The 15,860-nt window shown below is 43.3% G+C and overlaps 2 protein-coding genes across 2 annotated transcripts; both read right to left on the bottom strand.

Annotated features, from left to right (window-relative positions):
• Window positions 1–1,710: 1,710 nt before the first annotated feature.
• On the bottom strand, window positions 1,711–11,929 carry tgfb5 (transforming growth factor, beta 5). Its single transcript, XM_056439417.1, has 8 exons — window positions 9,022–11,929; window positions 8,233–8,623; window positions 7,077–7,240; window positions 6,347–6,479; window positions 6,131–6,241; window positions 5,317–5,497; window positions 4,785–4,938; window positions 1,711–3,612 (listed from the first exon to the last, which is right to left on the bottom strand). The coding sequence occupies exons 2-8, from the start codon at window positions 8,585–8,587 to the stop codon at window positions 3,454–3,456; spliced, it is 1,257 nt and encodes a 418-aa protein (XP_056295392.1). The 5' UTR covers window positions 8,588–8,623; window positions 9,022–11,929; the 3' UTR covers window positions 1,711–3,453.
• A 104-nt stretch (window positions 11,930–12,033) lies between these two features.
• trmt112 (tRNA methyltransferase activator subunit 11-2) lies at window positions 12,034–15,649 on the bottom strand. The gene is made up of 4 exons (XM_056439418.1): window positions 15,462–15,649; window positions 14,963–15,064; window positions 14,004–14,096; window positions 12,034–12,430 (listed from the first exon to the last, which is right to left on the bottom strand). Exons 1-4 carry the CDS (start codon window positions 15,534–15,536, stop codon window positions 12,329–12,331), a joined length of 372 nt encoding a protein of 123 aa, XP_056295393.1. The 5' UTR covers window positions 15,537–15,649; the 3' UTR covers window positions 12,034–12,328.
• Window positions 15,650–15,860: the final 211 nt, after the last annotated feature.

Below are 15,860 nucleotides of genomic sequence, written 5' to 3'. Positions count from 1 at the left end.
GTTTAAAATGCTTCTGTACTAACTGCAAAAAAACATTTTAAATATATATTTGTATAGTAGTCAATGTAGACAATAAATTAGCAAAATAGAATTGGGACACAGTCTGTTGATCCCAAACCTCGGGTCACTGCAGGAGATCTGAGATGACCGGACCCCTGAACCCTGGAGGTCCTGAGTGGACTCGGCCTCTTGGTGGACTTGAGGTCAACGTTCAGCTTCTGCTTACGGAGAACCAGGAACGACTACAAACGGGCCGTTGTGGCGCGTGGCCCTCGACCAGGGCCAAAATAAGTGACTGAATCCACACCCACATATTTAGTTAAATGTGTTGACAGAGTGCTGGAAGGAGATAAATATTCATCTGGCAATAGGTTGCTGTGCCGACCAGGAGCCATCAGCATTGAATACGAGTTTGACTCCTGACCTCCAAAGGATGTCAATGCGCATTTAATTTAATTATTCTTTTTATACGATAAGAAGAAGGTGGATATGTGAATGGCTGCTCACTGATGTTAAGACAGTTTTAGACTAAATGTGTGGCAAAAAACGAATATTTTCCAGATTTCTTTTTTAAACCTCATAATCTGGGACATTGTTCTGAAAGTGTATCAAGTATAGTGAGTAAGTATGTGACACAACGTCATGGTACAGTTAGTAATGCAAAGTAAAAGTATGTCATACAAAGCATATAATAGTATGTCTTTAAAAGCAATAGTACAGGATGTTTAAAGAAAAGTCAGTTAATTAAATCAGAAAGAAAGTTACAATATTTTACGCCATAAAACAACCAATTCTTCATTTGCTCTGACTTCCATGGTCACCTCAGCAGACTTAACTGTCAACAAATATAATTGAATGTCACTTTTTACCTTGAACTGAAAAGAGAACAGCTGGGCCTCTGTGGCTTTGGCCTCCCGGCTGTGGGGGCCTCAAGTGGCTCTGCGCCGACAGTATGGCTTCAATGATGCTGAGACCACAGGTCGGTATCTTCTCTCCACTCCTCTGTCTCATTATCACATTGCTGCTTGTGGAACCTGCTATTGTGTCCTGTTGCTCCAAGAGCTGTATGTTAATTTAACTGCCAGAAATAAATAGGAACTATTTCAAATCTTGTGTGACGAATAAAGTTTCGTCCAGACCTGTAATGTGAGCTATGTTTGACACGAGCCACAAGGTGCATGTGAGGAAGACAGAAAGCAATTCTCTCCGTCATCCTCGAGAACATTTTACAAGCGTTATCGAGGGCTCTCTTACTTTTTTTGGTCAGTATGGGAAGAACCAGAGCCACGAGTCATGACCGATTTGGCTAAAAGGAGGTTATACAGGCCGGATGTTTGGATGCATGCGTGTGCTTTTGATGCCGACAGGGTCTGTATGCACACTCCCTGTCAAGGTCAAAGGCACAGACATGGTTTATATTGTGTGTGTGTGTGGGGGGTAAGAGAGAGCGGGGGTCAGTAGACTTCCCTCTCAAGGACAGTGGGACTCAGTGTGAGACGGAGCAAGGCGCTCTACCGTGGGATAAGTACAGGTTGGATATAGCAAGGGGTAGTTAAGTGGAAAAGACTAACAGATGCTGGGGCTAGTTTACTCGGATGGGAGGGAGCCTCACCACAGCTTGAGCACTAGCACCCCAACGCGCACACACACACACACACACACGTTAGGCTGCATTCTCACTGTGGCTTAGAAAAAACGATTTTACTGCAATGGGTGGAGAACAGTTTGTACCTCTTTATTAAAATGGCAGAAGTCACTTAGAAAAAAAATCTCAGTAAAGATGGATGTATCTCCCGTCAATGTCAGGACATTAAAAGCCTCATCGGGCAGAGCTATACAAGTCTGCTATCACGATAAAGGTCATTTTATATTTCTATATATATATATATATCACAATTTAAAGTTATGTTTTATTTGAAATAACCACACGGTAAAGGCTGCTTTTGTATCGTACTGAGTGAATTAAATGCATGAAATGAAAATTACTGACTGTTTTCTCATCTGGTCGGCGTCCCTTTCTTACGAGCTCTGCATGTCGGTGGAAGTGAACCAGCTGTTTGCTGCAGCTCCGCTCCCACATGGAGGGTCAGCACATAGAGCACCGGCCAACTGACTAGACATTGCCCTTTGCCTGTATTGCGATAGAAACGATAGCAACAGATCTGAACACTGAGTGTTATTGAGACATGTTCTTCTATCTTTCAATTGAAATGGTGGTTACATTATTGACACATTATTATTGATATGTTGTCCAGACGTTGTAATGTCACAGAAAGAACACCGGTCACAAACACAATAAATAAATAAAATAAAAAAGCAGGGAATAATTTATGTGCCATCACACATGACCTCACCAGCCACACACAAGTGCACGCGCATACACACACACACACACACACACACACACAAACAAACCACTGGCATACCAGAGTCTATATTTAACATATGCCCCAGGGATGTTTTTTTGTATTTTCGGCATTTAGACATTCTATCAAAAGTGGTCAATGTGGATACTTGGGTGTAGAAAGAAAGACTGTGTGTGTGTGTGTGTGTGACTGGTGGTAAAAATAGGTATGAAAATATAATCGCAGTATTGGAATAGTAAAGTCAACATAAATAATAAATGCACATTTAGAAAAGGACGACAAGAGTGTGATTACGGAATATTTGAGCCAGACCCAAATAGGTAAAAATATGCTACGCCTGCAAAAAACCACCATCAAAACTCGCAGCCGTTCCAAATACAACCCGATCATCCCACGTCTCATTTTCAAAGCCTCTCTTTTCTCTCTCGGTTCTGGGATATGTGGTGGGAGGAGAGAGATGAGGAAAGCATTTAAATCCAGCGTTCCGTGAGTGGTGGGTTGGTGTCTGGAAATCTTTCACATCCTGTTTACGCCCGGCAGATTTCAGCCTGGGAACCGCAGAGAGCTGGCAGAGCCTCCGCCTGGACACAGCTCCTCTCTCTCTCTTTTCTATCTGCTCTGCCACCCTCGCCTAAAGATCTCCGTCTACAAACGTTTCCCCACTGCCTTTTTCCAATCAACACCTCCAGACCTAAAACAAACATGTCTAGCAGTCTGCGGCCGTCGGCGCATAAATGTCCGAGGTGGAATCAAAATCCTGATCAAGGGAACTCTTTTGTTGTCGAGCACATGTGGGCCAAATCACACAACACCCCTTTTGATATCCAAGTAAAGGTTTAATTCAGCTATGTTGGGATATTAACAGTGTCCTGAATCAAACGCACAGTTCCAGAGAATGAAGACCTTTTCATGCCTGTAAAAAAATGGGATATTTGAGCAACAATGTAACATCTCAAAAGTCTGCTAACGGTGATCAAACAGAGAAGATTAATGAACAGAGGTCCGCCTCTCGTCTTCCTCCCCCGGCCAAAACACTTTGTAGTCTTGGTCCCGTCGTCATCCTCCTCCCTCACCTCTTCCGCTGAACTCAGCGGCACTTGCAGGACTTGACGACCATATTGGAGAGTTGCTCAACACGTGGTGTGCGGCCTATGAAGTACATAATGGTGAGGGGCTCCAGGTCCTGAGGAACGCAGCAGGGCGAGGCGGAGGCCTCAGGGTTCAGCTTGTTGTACAGGGGCAGGATCTGACCGGGGGACACATAATCAGAGTCTGATCACGAAGAAAAAGGTTTCTTCATCTTTAGGTCTTTTTGCGAAACTAAGTTAATCAGCTCCGGGCGGTAGCTTCATATATTCAGACTAGTATTAATATTTTCATCGAACTCATGAAGCAAAACAAGCTTGTTTCTTGAGAAGCAGCTAATAATGCAGATTTCTCTTCACAAACAATACGTAAGAATGTGTTTTTCTTAACTGTCATAGCTGTGTCATGACTATTTAATGTTGTATAAACAGAGCAAATGCATTTCAGGGGCTTTTAAAGAAGGTAAATGTATTACTGTCTGTCAATGTGTTTACTTTTTTGTCCTTCGAATACTTTAACTCCCAAACTCCATCAAACACAGTCACTCAAACGGTGTGAAAGCCACAGGGGCATTTGTTGTCCGCAACAAAATATCTCATTGTAGCAAATAAAGTGTCATATGTCATATATATATATAAATAATAAAAATCTAATGAATAAAGGATATGAAGAAAGATAAATGAAATCAGAAGGTTGTGTGGCTGCAGAACAAGTCCAAAGATACGAGACACAGCTGACTGACATAAATAAGGAACGTTCAGCTAATTTCAAGGAAAACGACAACCGCATTTAAAAGTTGCTGTAAATTAAAATCCATCTGGATGTTGATCTGAGTGTTTTTTAAGTTGCTCATGTTTGTACTGGAGCAACGGTTCATAACAATGTTCTTATATGATTTGCCTGTGTCACTTTCTCCAGTCAAATACTAAGAATACAAAAAGTGGTGAAAACAGATGGTTCTGTGGCCTCAAGGATCCATAAGAGATGTCGCTCGTCACAACGCACACCGTCACGCGTTTGTGTGGAAATCAGTCAATCAGTCACATTGGTATGCCGTCATATGTAATATAAATGTAACAATCACATAGATCAGAGAGATCAGAACTCTGTACACCTTACTTTAACAACACAGTCATGTAGCAGCCATTTTCACATTTGGATCAATGAAATGTTGATTCACACCAGGAACTGATCAAAGAAGAATTAAATCAGACAAAACAAAAACATTAAGTTTTTTTTTTGTGCTTTAGAGACATTTTGGATCCCAAAACATCTTCAACACCCCACCCTGGTCGTATCTCATCGCACCGGAATGAAAACATACCAACTCACCATGTTATAGTGGTTGTTGGCACTCCAGAGGTAAGGACAGTTGCCGGCACAGAAGTTGGCTTTGTAACCTTTGGGCTCATGGATCCACTTCCAGTTGAGGTCCCGCCTGAAGTCGATGTAGAGCGAGCGCAGGCAGCACCCCTGGTCCGAGCCCCTGAGACACACCGAGGAGACCCGGGGAAACATTTAAACTCCCGTCCAGCTTTTAAAGGTCTGAGGCAAGACACCGAAGTCGGGTCATGAGAAAATGGCAACGGGTCACCACCATCCAAGAGCCAGCCATCACAAGGTAATGACCACGTGAGACAGCGTGAGGTAGCATAAATAAAACACTGCACGCCTGTCGGCCTGCGGTCTAAACACAACGTCAATATTGTTATTTTAGCCACACAATAGCTGCAAAGGTTTGAGTCAGGAGGAAAAAAAAACACACCACAACTGGATTTCAGAATTATAAAACTACATGTCAGTGTGTCACACACACAAAAACACACACACACACACACACACACGCACAAGTTCGGGGGCCTACCGGGAGCAGGTCGTGGTTTCTGTGGCCGCCGCCCTCTTCTTGCGGTTCTTCCTGGCCGGGCTGTCCACTCTGTCACTGGGCAGGACGGTGAGGATGAGATGCGGCGTCTTGGTGCTGAAATCCGCCTGACCTTTGAACTGACCGGGCTTCCTCATCTGACGGAGATGCTCGTCGTCTACACCTACGTAGAACAGTTCATAGAGCAGTTCTCTATCTGGAGGTCGCATGACAAACCTGAGGGCTCACACCACGATCAACTCTTGTGCCATCATGATCATTTGGGGCCCAAATGAAGCAGCAGACCTTCAACTGCTTTACAGAGTGTGAAAGAACAGTGTCTCCATTGTTCCGCTATGATCACCATGTCATCATCTTCTTGGAGGCCGTGCAGGATTATTGCTGATCAATCTTACACAAGAGCCTTTAATGGCTGCACAAAGCTATTCATAACCAACCTGTTCAATGTGTCATCTCAGTGACCACTCAGAGTCAAGCTTTGAGTCCTTGATCTTTGGCTGTCATGTGTGTTTATTGGTTCATGTGTTGCGGTTAACATTTACAGAGACTTTGGCAAAGTCTAAAATCATCACGTTCAAAATATGTTCCTTGTTCAATATAATGACTGAAAAAGGAGGTTAAACTCAAAATGTTTCTGTGAGGAGTAACAAGTATCCCTCAAGTCAAAATAAAAACAAGTTCAGGATTTAATCAATGAGGGTTAATCTGAGCCTCAGAAAGCTGCACAAACTTGTGTGAGTACGAAGACTCGGCGAACATGATCGACAGAGGGAGAAAAAACACGAGAGCAACAAACCTGCAAAGAGAGCCTCCAGCTCCTCACTCTTGTTGGGAACAATGTTGTTGGTGGATGGGACGAAGGTGCAGCAGAGACAGTGGACGCCCAGCTGGAGGCCGAGATTGTTCTCTGATCAGTAGAAGGACACACAGTGAGATCAGCTGATGGTGTGTGTGTGTGCCTGTGTGTGTGTGTGTGTGTGTGTGTGTGTGTGAGAATCTTGATGTGGCCAACCTGGATCTGACACCCAGTCCTTTATGGTTTCGGTAACGGCCACAGAGATCCAGGCTCCCTTCTCCTTCGGCTGGACGGTGCGGGAGTCAATATAACGTTGAGTGGAGATGCTCTCTTCATCTGGCTTCAGCAGCTGTTCAACAAAAACAAAAACACACTCACATAGAATATCATTTCCACTGTGGTGAAGAGGCCAGCGAGTTCATCATCTTTACGTAACACGCGTATGGCACAGAGCCTTTTAGTCATAAAAAAACAATAACAACCTGTAAATCTGTCCTCAGGCACGGTAATTATGTTTACTCACTCTCGGGGGCGGACATTTTTCCGTGAGAGGTGAGAAAAGTCGCCTTCAAGTCAAAATACAAACATAGCTTAATTTGCCACGATTTATTGTGCTAACAGTCTCGTTGGCCTGATGCCAATGTTCCTGGAAGGAAAATCTACCCCATAAAGGTTTTCCTATGCTCACACCTTTTGGATATGAGAATCATTTTTCTAAAGAAAAGAAACAACTCCTTCGTCTGCGCTGCTTTAATTCTAAAGATGGCCACCGGTGATTTTTAAAGAAGAATGGATTCAGTGTCTCTTTCATAATTGTGCGAAATGTATGTTTTATTTGGATGTAAAAGCTTAACAATGACATAGAAATAGTCTCTCAGTGGTATTTGTGTGTGTTCTGCTGAAGTAACAGTGGTCACAGGTGAGCTCTGAGCCGTCACTACTTTACCTGATAGATCTCCACTCTCTGCTCGGAGGCCCGGGCCTGCGGGTTGGGAGCTCTGAAGATCCTGAACTCAGCCTTGACCAGGGTGCTGTTGGTCAGGTCCACGCCACTGACGTCAAAGTGGACGACTCGGTAATGGGGGTCGAGGGTTACAGGCAGCAGCGCATCTGGAGGAAAAGAAAAACATAAAAAGGATGACTGATGATGAAACACCATCTCATGCCCTCTGCCACAGTGTAGTATTTATAGGTTAAAAGCTGTGCGGGGCTGATGCATCGTCTCTGACATCATTACTGATGATGAGTCTCAAAGCTAAATTATAAGATTGGGGTAATGAGTAAATGAGTCTGGTTTTTAATATTTAATATGAATAATTGTTGAGTTCATGTAGTTTACTGTATGAAACCTCATCAATTATGTAATCATGTACAATATAGTATCTAGAAATATATTTTTTAAATCTCCCAAATCTAGTGTTATGTCTCTTATGAGCTGCTACTCCCGAACACAATTCAGATGATGACTTGTGAACTTGACCTTCTCCGTCTCTATTTTATATCTCTGCCATTAGTTACCACCACAAAAATAAAACTTGACTTTGACTGCAACACTTTTAATTGTAAAAGAGTATTTTTTTTAAACATACTTTACTTCAGTAGGATATGTATACTTCTTCCATAACCGAAGGGACGGGACACAGAATGGAAATTGGTAAACAGCATTGATGGCGATGAAAGCCATTTAGTTGCATTTCATTTCAATTATGAGATACATAAAGGAAAATGGACAACGCTAAGTTTAATCTATTAAAAAGGGGGTTGCCTGGGCTATTTGGATATGCTACTTTCACATTTTCGGCCTCTAAAATGCCTTCAAATAAACAATCTAAGAGGAATAAAGTCCCTCTTTAGTTGTGCTCTGAGGAGGTTAAACCACTGATGAAGGTCCACAGATAGACTTTGTTTATTTCATATCTATTGTGCATTTGAAGTCCCAATGCAAAAACAAAAACGTTTGAATGAAAAAACATTAAATCAAGTAATCTGTTTAATTGCAGATGGGTTCTGTTTGGACCCCTATCAGTGACCCATAAGGACCTCGGACCACACTTTGAGAACCTTTGTCATACCCAGCCTGTATCTGGGACCAATGGACTCACTTGTGTCGCTGCGGGGGGGCAGCATGTCAATCCTCTGCACCTCTTTGGCGTAGTAGTCCTCTTCGCTGCTCTCGCGCTCGCACGCGGACTCCGCCAGGCGCGCGCGCTCCTTCAGCAGCTCGCGCGTGCTGTTGTAGAGCAGCATGACCTCCGGGGGCACGGAGCCCGGCGGCGGGGTCGCGTCCTTGCCCGGCGGGCTGCGAATGCGGAGCTTGCTGAGGATCTGTCCGCGGACCGCCTCGATGCGCCGGGACTTCTGCTCGTCCAGGTTGATGGAGTGGCACGTGTTGAAGCCCTCCACCAGCAGAACCCCGGAGAACCGGAGCAGCAGCAGCGCGAGCCGGGGGAGCCACATGGTCCGGGAGGGAGGCGGAGAGCTCTGGACTGGTCACTGTGGGAGTTTGTCACCAAAGCAACAATTAAGAGAAAAGTCCGTGAAGAGCTCTTGAGCTTCAGACTGAGGGTGAAACCAAAGCCTCGACTGAACGACTGGCATCAATAAAGCCCAAAGAGAACCCGACATGCAGCTCTAACGGGCCATTTGGGTCACGACCACTTTCTGTGGAAAAGAAAACCGCATCTGCAGACGTAACATTTATTCTGCGACAGTAATTTTAACAACATTGTTAATACATGCGCCTGCATATTTTAACACCAGGCCGTTACAACATACGCGTCGTCGTTTATTCTTTAATCGAAGTTTTAAGTTATTAAATTATAAAGAATAAATCCCCGCAGGCACTGCTTCTCCACGCCAAATGACGTCACGTCAACAGAGAAAAACCTCACGTTTATGACTGGAAATGTGTCAGAAGCTCCGCGTCGTCCCGTGCAGGTGCGTTTGCGCGTGCGCGTTCCGCCAGGAAAAGGTGAATATATTCAATTACACTTTAATTGATACATTAAATGTCATCCGTCTCCGTTTCCCGTCGTCCATCCTCGGAATATTCAACCGCGTTGAGTAGAAACTTCTGATCACAGGAGCTCAGCCCATGTCGCAAGTCCTCCAAACTAAAACCGGAGCAGCTCACTTATTAATAACTATCTGATGCAGCCAGGTTCACGCGCTTTCGCCTGCGAAAGACCCATCTGTGGAGCAGGAAACTGGCCCATACCCACTTCCAGAAAATCGAGCTGCAGCTTTAAAAACAAACACAAAACAAACGAGGTCCTCTCATTCCCAGTTATATGTAAATAGAAAGCCGCTCGCACTAAAACGTAAAAAGAAACTGTTGATTTATGTTGGAAAAACCATGGTGGGCCTGTTGGGCCCCCTCATATAAATGGAAAAAGTCAGATGACATAAAAAGACATGACGCAGAAAGATATATGAAAGAAGTCCTTGTGATGTGAATTTAAAAAAGAGGAAACATTAAAGTAAATTACAGATCCCCGGTCCAGATGAACTCCAGTCTGAAAGCTGAGCTGAAAACACTGAGACCTTCTGCATGATGTGACTTCATTATTGTGCAGATCCTCCGTGAGAAATGCTCAGACAGAAGGAGGAGGAGGGACTGGATGTCAGAGAGGAGGAGGAGGAGGAGGTGGTGGTGGCGGGGCGGGTTGCCACCAAAGTGCAGCGAGTGTGTGATTATGAAGGTAAGAGTCATCTTCCTCTCACACACATTTTACAATTTCTTCTCCCCACAAAAATGCACCAATCTTTCTCCGCAGGTAAACACCCCCAAGGACACGCCGGGCTTAAAAGGACATTTTTTGGAACGATGCTTATTGGACGAGATAATTGCTAACTGAAGATGAAACTAGCTCTGAGCCAGCAGCTGATCCACTTGAACAAGTTTCCAACTTGTCTTATTGTGAAGACGACCGTATCCCTTCCTGTTCTCCTCAGAGCCCAAATAAGATAGAGATAATTATATATTTTTAACTTTTGGTAAGTACTGAAGCCCTTACAAAGTACAAACGGTTGCATGCAGTATGCATTCAATTGAGAAATACTACTTTGCCTTGAACTTTGACCCTCTTGCTCATGCAGAGGATTGTGGGCAACACAACCAGATGGTGGCTCGCGTGCTGCAAAATGCGCTCGGATGCAGTAAAACATTTGGTATTTTTGGCATACTGCATTTGACATAATGTGTATTGGGACATACATATTTTCTTCTGGCCTACTGAACATGAACAGCACGGTCGTCTACTGGAACGCACAGACGGCATTTAGTTTTCCAGGTTCCTCGGCTGTTCCACCGTTCGCCCTTTCCACTGCGTGGGGAAAGTAACTGCAAAGAAGTAAATATTGTACACTTCAATAATCACGCAGGGGATTTTTTTCCACTGTTTTCCACATAAGTAGGACCTGTTACTTCTGGAGCGAGGCCTCACAGGAAGGGACGGGCCTTAATCACCGCTACCTTTCCTTGATTGGAACCCGTTACCCGGCGCCAGGCTGACCTGCATTATGGAAAGGGCGGAGAACCAATCTGAACGCCAATGATGTCATTAATCAATAAGCATTACTTTGTGCATTGAACATTTATTTCATCATAAGTTACAGCAACATCTGCATACCAACGCTTTTCAAGCTCAATAATTATATCGTGTTAAATGCCTGGAAAAACAAAACAATTGACTGTTTCCTGGGATGCATGTCCCTGCGTAAATAGGACCTGTTGCTGGGAGACCATCTGAGTCAAGGAAGTTCCCGGTACCAGACTAGAAATAGTCTGGTACTTTTCCACTCATAAAATGATGAATTGTTGTTTTTACAATTCGGTTTCGATGCAAATTAAACAAACGCCGCATCACATGGTGATTTGTGAGCGTCAGAGATAGTAAGTGGGCTTTTAAACCTTTGGACAGAGCCAGATTATTCCAGACGTTTTGCTAAACGCACAGACTATCAGCAGTAGCTAAACATTTACCACAGAAGACAAAATGTATATTTCCTAAAATGCCAAAATAAACTTTTAAAATCGAAATGATAAAATAGAAGCTGGGGAAACAATTAGTCCATGCCAGTGATTTATAGATGCAGCTGTAGTCGAGACTCACTCATCCCACTTTAAGGCTTATTGTAATTTTATTGAATCACTCCATCTTTTTATCTTTATCTTTTCTAGCTTTCAAGCCAGGCCCTTTCTTTCCTCTCCGTTCCTCTTTCGGTCTCATTGTTAATTACAGCTCAGAACTTGGAGGACTGTTAATCTGTCAGGGTTGGTTTTTATTGCTGCTCTGCTGCCATCCCATTATACCATTATTATAGTTGCGGGTGCAGGCCTGTAATTGCTCTAAGTAGAAGGGAAAGGTAGGAGAGCCTCAAGCTGCCTGAGGCTTTCTGGTCAGGGCGAACCCCCCTTCATCGTCTGCCCTGGCAAGGTTTCTAAAAACGATAACACTGCCTGCGAACAAACCAGCTCCTGTTACAACTTGCTGCAGCACCATCTTAGAAATAAATAGAAGGACACTTCATTTTTCTGGGTGGACTCTTCCTTTTAGCAGTCTTTAAAAAGACCAGACACACAGAGAGGAATCTCAGATCTCAGCATCCCACCCAGGTGGGGTCTGTGTGTGTGCGTGTGTTGTTAAGTCTGGCATGAAAGAAAGAAGGGGAAAAAAATATTGAATTCCTCAAAAACAACTTGCAGGCTGCCTTTTCTGCTTCTTTTCTTCAAAGCCAAATATAGACGAGCCACTGCCACGTCATCCGGCCCTCAGCACTTTCTTAAACCCTGAGGAGGGCAAGACGGGGTTCAGAGCCGGCCTCTCACTCAATTCATATTTTAGCATGTCTGTAATAGAAGTAAATCCGCATTTTCCACAAAAACCTAAAACAATTTGGGCTGTCGTGGAAATTCAGGACACTTTTATTGAAAAAGAAAAAGATCCCAAACGGTAACAAAAATAAATACAGATAAAACCACTGGGAACATTTCCATCGGTAATTTCTCCAAAGATTTTCCTCTATTGGTAGAATCAGCCACTTAAATGTCATAACAACAATCACCCAAACAGTGTGGTTCTCATGGCACCAGCTCTAGTCCAACCTCCCTCCTCTCTCGGAATACCCACAATCCCATCTGAGTGGCAGCTTGGGGTGAGGTTGCGTGTGAGAACCGTGGACTTTGTGAAGCTCCGTCTACCCCTCGTCCTCGCTCAGCAGCATGTTGGGGATTCCTCTGGAGATGGGGAACTCTCGTCCGGATTCAGGGCACTGCAGAAAGCCCTCGATCACCTCCACCTGCGGAACACACAACCGAGGAGACGAGAGCTGGGAGACGGACACTGGACGCCACCGTAGAGCAGAAAAGACCGCAGGACCACAGGCCAGACTTTGGGTTTGTCCCAGACCTCGCAGTTCAATTACGGAAAATATTAAAAGCTACACAGGAAGGAACAGTTTTTAGACCACTCCCCAGTTATCAGTCCATTAAAAGGACAAAATATGATTTTGTAAAGAGTTTAATAATAGTACCGTAATAGACTAAGCCGGCTGAAGTAACCAGCCCAAACAACACCGACATGGAGCCTGCGAGGCCACGACCTGAATCCTAATGATGTTTTAGGACCTGCCCACTAATGGGACGCCATGGAGTGTCTGACCACCAGCTGAGCTATCGATTATACCCGTTTTGTTAACTCATGCCATACAGTCCAGCCAATGGTGTCACGCTAAAGTGATCCACACGCAATGTGAATGCAGCACTATGATAATAATAACAATAATTTAGACTTCTATAGCGCTTTTCTAGTCCACAAAGACGCTTTACAAGAGACAAACAGAACAAAACAAACAAGACATATGGTAACAATAAGAAAGGAAAGCAAACTAAAAAAATGCAGTGAGGAAAAAGAAGATTGCAAGCAAGGTAACCGTAAAGTACATTATATTTAGCTGACACATTTATCCAAAGCAACTTCAAAAACAATCATACACCATAGACCAGGGGTCAACCACTGACCCACAGGCGTCCACTAATCACAGGGTTGATGGTGCGATTCCTGGCTCCTCTGTCGCCATGAGTGTGTGAGCGATAGGCAAAGAGTAAAGCACTATATGAGCTCTGTCTGTTTAACATTAATGTCTGGGAGCCAACATGCACATATTGGGGTAAGAATAATGTCTCAAAGTATTTCAGTTCCCGTGTTTGATCCCTACTTAAATGCTACCGTCTTCTTAACGTGGTGCCGTTATGAAAAACAAGAACACTGCAGTAAACAACCACATGAAAGCTTTGCTGCCAATTGCTATTGCCAGTAAGAGAAAGAGGATGTGAAGTGGCGACTGCACCTTTCTGTTACTGAGAGTCAATATTTTCAGCTGTTTGATCCAAAATAAGAACTGAAGTGTTCCACACAAAGACATCCTATAAAGATGTGAACCAAGAATATAGAAAACAGCTGGAACCTACATGGCGAATAATATCTAGAATGGAGAAGTGGTTCCTCAAGACCCCTTTTCCTCACTTTTAAAACTCATTTGTCGATTTCATTAAAAATGAAAGACTCAAAAGAGCCAAAACAACAAAGATATTTGCCCGTGAACGAGATCTCGGTAACAAGTGGGAAAAAGAAACAATCGTTGCATCAAGTAGTCCGTGAACTATTGTATTTCGATAGATGGTTTGTCATTATTAAGCAGAAATGCCAACAAAAACGTTTTCACTGTTTAAGACCAAAATATAAAGAGATTGAGACAACAATATGCAGAGTAAGTGATATGGAAGATAGTGAGTTACGGGCCTAAGAAGAACCCACATTCATCCTGTGGTCATGAACCCCATCAGCCTGACAGGAATCACTGAGCTTCTCACCTCTAAGAGCACTCGGTGCACTTTCTTCAGGAATTCTTCGTTGTTTTCGTATTCTGGCAACAGCTCATCCGGCAGGTCTTGCCGTTGACCCAACTGAAGAAAAGAGAAAAGATACAGTAGAGTTCAAACGGGCAGTTGTAAATTCATTAGTGGAAGTTACCGTTACTGCTGGTTAACAAGACCGTAAAGAAATAGAAATAGAAAAAAAACACCTGTCATGGAATACTGCTAACTGTATCCTGTTCCAGCCTCAACATGAAACACATGAGACGTTGATTTAGTTCATACATTGCAGATAATCACAAAATTAAATCAATATATTTGAATTAAATTAACATTATGTCGCTTCGTGCTCTCGAGATATCGGACATTGATAAACCTGTATTGGTGGACCACTGTTGATACACAGCACCCCACAGTCCTATAAAAGGATTATGGTTTGAGAATATCTTTTCCAATTTAAGTTTTCCAACACATAAAAACCTCAATGAACCACAAGACGACATTTAAATGTGAATGAGCAAAGAACAGTGAACTGTTAAAAATAAAAATGTGCAGCTCAAGAGGAAAGATTTGTAATTTTGGGCTGTACAAAATAAACTGAATTGAATACCCACGAATGTGTTGGAAAAGCTGAGCATCGCACTGACACAGGTCCGCTTCCTTCTGTGCATCTTTAGTTGTGACATACTCCTTTGGGAGTGCTCAACTTAGTTTTCTAGTTGAACTAAAATAGCAGAACAAAAATGTTACATTATTTCCTTACATTATACAATATTTGCTTCCCTTTTCCAATGGATGGATTGTTCCAAATTGAAGAATATCTTTGCTTGTATTGGAAGCTACTTAACGGCTTTTAAGCTTCGCCATCTCTCTCTGGAACGCTACAAAATTCCTCTGGTATTGATGTTTATAATGTGAGATATGACAAAGTGTGACTCCGTTGCAGTCGGACTCACCTCCTCTGCAGCCTGGACCAGAGCGCTCCACTCCAGCTTGGGGATCATCCGGCTGACAAACTGAGGGTTGAAGTCCACCTCAGTCACCTTCACCTCGGTGGCCTGCACAAAGAAAACAAATCAGGAGGAAACAACAGTCTGGAGGAATTAAGGGCCGTCAAACTGCAGCACACTTTCTTCAACATTAATTCCTCTGCCAATTATTCACGACGCCATCACCAACATAAAAAATAACACGTAATTCAAGAGAGACCAGCAAGTTGAATGTTCCCGACATCATTTGTTACGAACACTATAGTGTGGTATTGGCGGTATTTTAAAGGGAACTTTAAAATAGATTTAACTTTGAATTGCAGAAGGTAAATATAATAATACAATAGGCAGTAAAACGCGGGGGGATTTTGAAGAATGAAGTGTCAAAATGTTCAATATAAAAATGATATTGAAATCCAGTGATTGCTTCGTTAGCCGTGTAGCTAGTTGGCTGTTGACAGTTTACCTTGATGAGCAGCGGGTATCCTTTAGTGACTCCCTTCACGTGAGACGTCAACATGTTGTGCGTGAGCAGCTTCATTTTCTACAAACAACTGTCACTGTTTCGACGATAGTTCTCTGGTAAATGCACGCAGACAGCTCGCTAGTCTGTAAATTAGGTTTAAATCACGCTGTAGCGTTTACATGTGGACCGGAAGTGCCGTTATTGCATCGCTAAAACAGTTCCCCGAAACTTTAACTACACTACCGTTGGTTCCGAAGTAATAGCCGTTAATTAGCTTTTGTTAATAGTTTCAATATGTCTCTTTGTAATCGTCTCTTTAGTGTTAGTCATTTCGTTTTAGAGCCACTGTATTATACTATAACAGCCTTTTTGGGTAATATTAACAATAACCATCAGCAG

The sequence above is a fragment of the Pseudoliparis swirei genome, chromosome 19 (genome assembly GCF_029220125.1).
Source record: "Pseudoliparis swirei isolate HS2019 ecotype Mariana Trench chromosome 19, NWPU_hadal_v1, whole genome shotgun sequence".
NCBI lineage: Eukaryota > Metazoa > Chordata > Actinopteri > Perciformes > Liparidae > Pseudoliparis > Pseudoliparis swirei.
Note: the sequence above shows the minus strand (reverse complement) of the source record. Positions and strands in the feature narration are given on the sequence as shown.

Excerpts from the sequence above, each read along its gene's own strand:
- tgfb5 (XM_056439417.1), bottom strand. The coding sequence starts at position 8,587 with ATGTGGCTCCCCCGGCTCGCGCTGCTGCTGCTCCGGTTCTCCGGGGTT. Across the intron at positions 5,498-6,130 it reads GCTGGAGGCTCTCTTTGCAG|GTGTAGACGACGAGCATCTC; the intron begins GTTTGTTGCTCT and ends TGTTCTACGTAG. Across the intron at positions 4,939-5,316 it reads GAAACCACGACCTGCTCCCG|GGGCTCGGACCAGGGGTGCT; the intron begins GTAGGCCCCCGA and ends GGTGTGTCTCAG.
- trmt112 (XM_056439418.1), bottom strand. The coding sequence starts at position 15,536 with ATGAAGCTGCTCACGCACAACATGTTGACGTCTCACGTGAAGGGAGTC. Across the intron at positions 14,097-14,962 it reads TGGTCCAGGCTGCAGAGGAG|TTGGGTCAACGGCAAGACCT; the intron begins GTGAGTCCGACT and ends TCTTTTCTTCAG. Across the intron at positions 12,431-14,003 it reads TGCACCGAGTGCTCTTAGAG|GTGGAGGTGATCGAGGGCTT; the intron begins GTGAGAAGCTCA and ends TGTGTTCCGCAG.